This window comes from Scylla paramamosain, chromosome 38 (genome assembly GCF_035594125.1).
Source record: "Scylla paramamosain isolate STU-SP2022 chromosome 38, ASM3559412v1, whole genome shotgun sequence".
NCBI lineage: Eukaryota > Metazoa > Arthropoda > Malacostraca > Decapoda > Portunidae > Scylla > Scylla paramamosain.
In genome coordinates, this window is record NC_087188.1 from 6,453,735 (window position 1) to 6,456,234 (window position 2,500).

The 2,500-nt window shown below is 44.7% G+C and overlaps 1 protein-coding gene across 5 annotated transcripts in view; it reads right to left on the reverse strand.

Annotated features, from left to right (window-relative positions):
- Window positions 1-2,500, reverse strand: part of LOC135091636 (transient receptor potential cation channel subfamily A member 1-like) — a 76,423-nt gene that overhangs the window by 40,809 nt on the left and 33,114 nt on the right. For all 5 annotated transcript variants that reach the window (XR_010262581.1, XM_063989418.1, XM_063989416.1 and 2 more), the window contains one exon: window positions 331-432. Coding sequence is in view for 4 of the 5 variants with exons in the window: in XM_063989418.1 (XP_063845488.1) it covers window positions 331-432 (102 nt within the window). In the remaining variant the exon portion in view is untranslated. The remainder of the gene's footprint in view (window positions 1-330; window positions 433-2,500) is intronic.

Here is a 2,500-nt window from a genome sequence, read left to right on the forward strand (position 1 = left end):
GAGGAGGAGGAGGAGGAGGAGGAGAGGGGGAGATGGGAAGAGGGAGAGGGTGAAAGGGGGAAAGGGGGAAGGGGAGGGGAGGGTGATGAGGGAGTTAAGGGAGGGAAAGGTGATAAGAAGGGGATGGATAGATTATAAGAGTAGTGAGAGAGAGAGAGAGAGAGAGAGAGAGAGAGAGAGAGAGAGAGAGAGAGAGAGAGAGAGAGAGAGAGAGAGAGAGAGAGAGAGAGAGAAATCTTAACATCCTTTAATCTCAGTTTTTTTCCCCACACACACATTCTCTCTCTCTCTCTCTCTCTCTCTCTCTCTCTCTCTCTCTCTCTCCCCCACCTTGAGCACCCTGTAGGGACTCTCTATCATGAAGCAGACATCAGCGTTGGGGTCAGGCGGGCTGTTCTTTGCGACCTCCCCCTCGCCATCCGCCTTGGTGCCCTGGGGAGGAAAGCAGAGGTGAAGGGACTCGGCAGGTTGTGGGTGCCGAGTCATGGGGGAACTTACTTGACCTTATCACAATTTGGCATATCTTTCCTTAATCACTAACCACTCTGAGATATTTGTTCTAGTTCTACAGCCACCTCCAAATGTTATACTAGGTAGAAACTTCATATATTACTTTTATCCACCTTCTTGTAGATGCTTATAGAGATTTCGTACGTTGCATGTCGAAATGAAAAGAATTAAAGGATTAGAGATTACGGATGACAGGTGAACAGGCAGGTATGTTTCATAAAGTGACGCCCACGTGTAGGCCTCATGACTTCTTGCAGCTTCCCTTATTTTATTATGTTCTTTTGTGACTATGTTATTTTTTTAACTCTACGCTTTCTTCACTTCATGATTCGTTTCTCTCTCTCTCTCTCTCTCTCTCTCTCTCTCTCTCTCTCTCTCTCTCTCTCTCTCTCTCTCTCTCTCTCTCTCTCTCTCTCTCCAAACAGACGGGGAGGCAAAGACCGTCAATGATGGCTTTGTACAATAATGAATAAGCGGTAATGAGCAATATGAATAATGAATGAGAGCCAGTGATGAGATGAGTCCAGGCCATTAAGGAAAACCGGTTCCAGCAAGGCAACTCATCGGGAGCACGCGGAAGGCAACATTTAATTATCGGAGAGGTGTTCCCGGCACGTACAGGTGTTGTGTGCTCTGAGGATGGCGACACTGCCCTCTGTTGGTAAGCTTTAGAACTGGTGAAGAGAATTTACTGCCATCTTACAATCGATTTCAATACTAATGGGCTTCACTACCGTCTATCAGCTAGCTTTCAAAGTAGATAAGCGACTGTACTGCCACCTCACGGCAGATTTCAACACTAATGCTGGGAAATGTAATCTTGCGGCTGAATATTATGTGTCTTTACTTTTGTATACAAAAGATCAAATTTCTTATTGTTATCAACACTTAGTACGTAAAATCTCATTATACTAGCAGTGCGTATTTCTATTATTCACTTGTTGGTTTCTCGTATGTTCAGGTTCAAGGAAACGTATACTGCTTCCGCGCCTCGGTGCTGTACAAATCCCAGTACAAGCAAAGCAGCAAATGGAGTTGGTACTTTATTAAACTTACAGCGGCTCCGCAACGACGACAACGGGACATGCCATATATCAAGGCTGCGCCATACACACGCCACTGTGGGTGTACCACCTCCAGCGTGCCACTACTTCACAGGCGAGTGAGTCAAGTAGTAACACACAGCATTTTGAACTGTGTTCTCACCAGATCTATTTTCGACGGCCACAGAGATGATTAAGCAGGTTGTCATGGGTGTTTTCCCAGTTGACCGTGGAGTTCAATATAACTAAAGCACCCTTGAAAATACCTATAACTTCCGCTAGAGGCTGTCAAGGCTGTAGAATCGTTGTCAAACTATCATCAGAATCGTGAAAACAACTTTGAAAAACCTTCATAAATTTCATTTGAGTCGAGTAAAAATGTAAAATTCTTTGTTACTAGCCATGAAAATGCCCTTGCAAACCTCCTTATAACCTTCCCTAGAACTTGGTAAGGATGTAAAACCCTTGCTGAAAGCACCTTCAAAACTCCTTACATCATTCACTACAGCTCGCCAAGGAGTAATGGAGCCAGGAAGCTGAAGGGCTTGACAACACGCACCCTGACACGAAGACACCTCATGAAATGATGAAAAGAATGTTACTATATTAACGCATCAGTTTCACTTTCTGAATAGTTTCTCGCGTGACTGTTGCGAAAATTGTGAGGTGTCGTCGCGGCCCGTCATTACGAAAGCACCCCTCCATTACGCTGTCATCGTGATGCATTTGCGAGGCAGCTCATGTATATCGGCGAGGCTCACCACCCGCATGGCGATGAGGCTTCCGGAAAGAAGTACTGATAATATTATTGCACCATGACTTGCCGGCTCATTAAGCGTCTGGGGTTCTTGTTAGTTCATTTACAAGACTCGCAGAGATGATTAGTGACGTTCTTACGATGACAATTTGTAATCATCTGTTGAAAAATCATTGTTAAAATATCACTA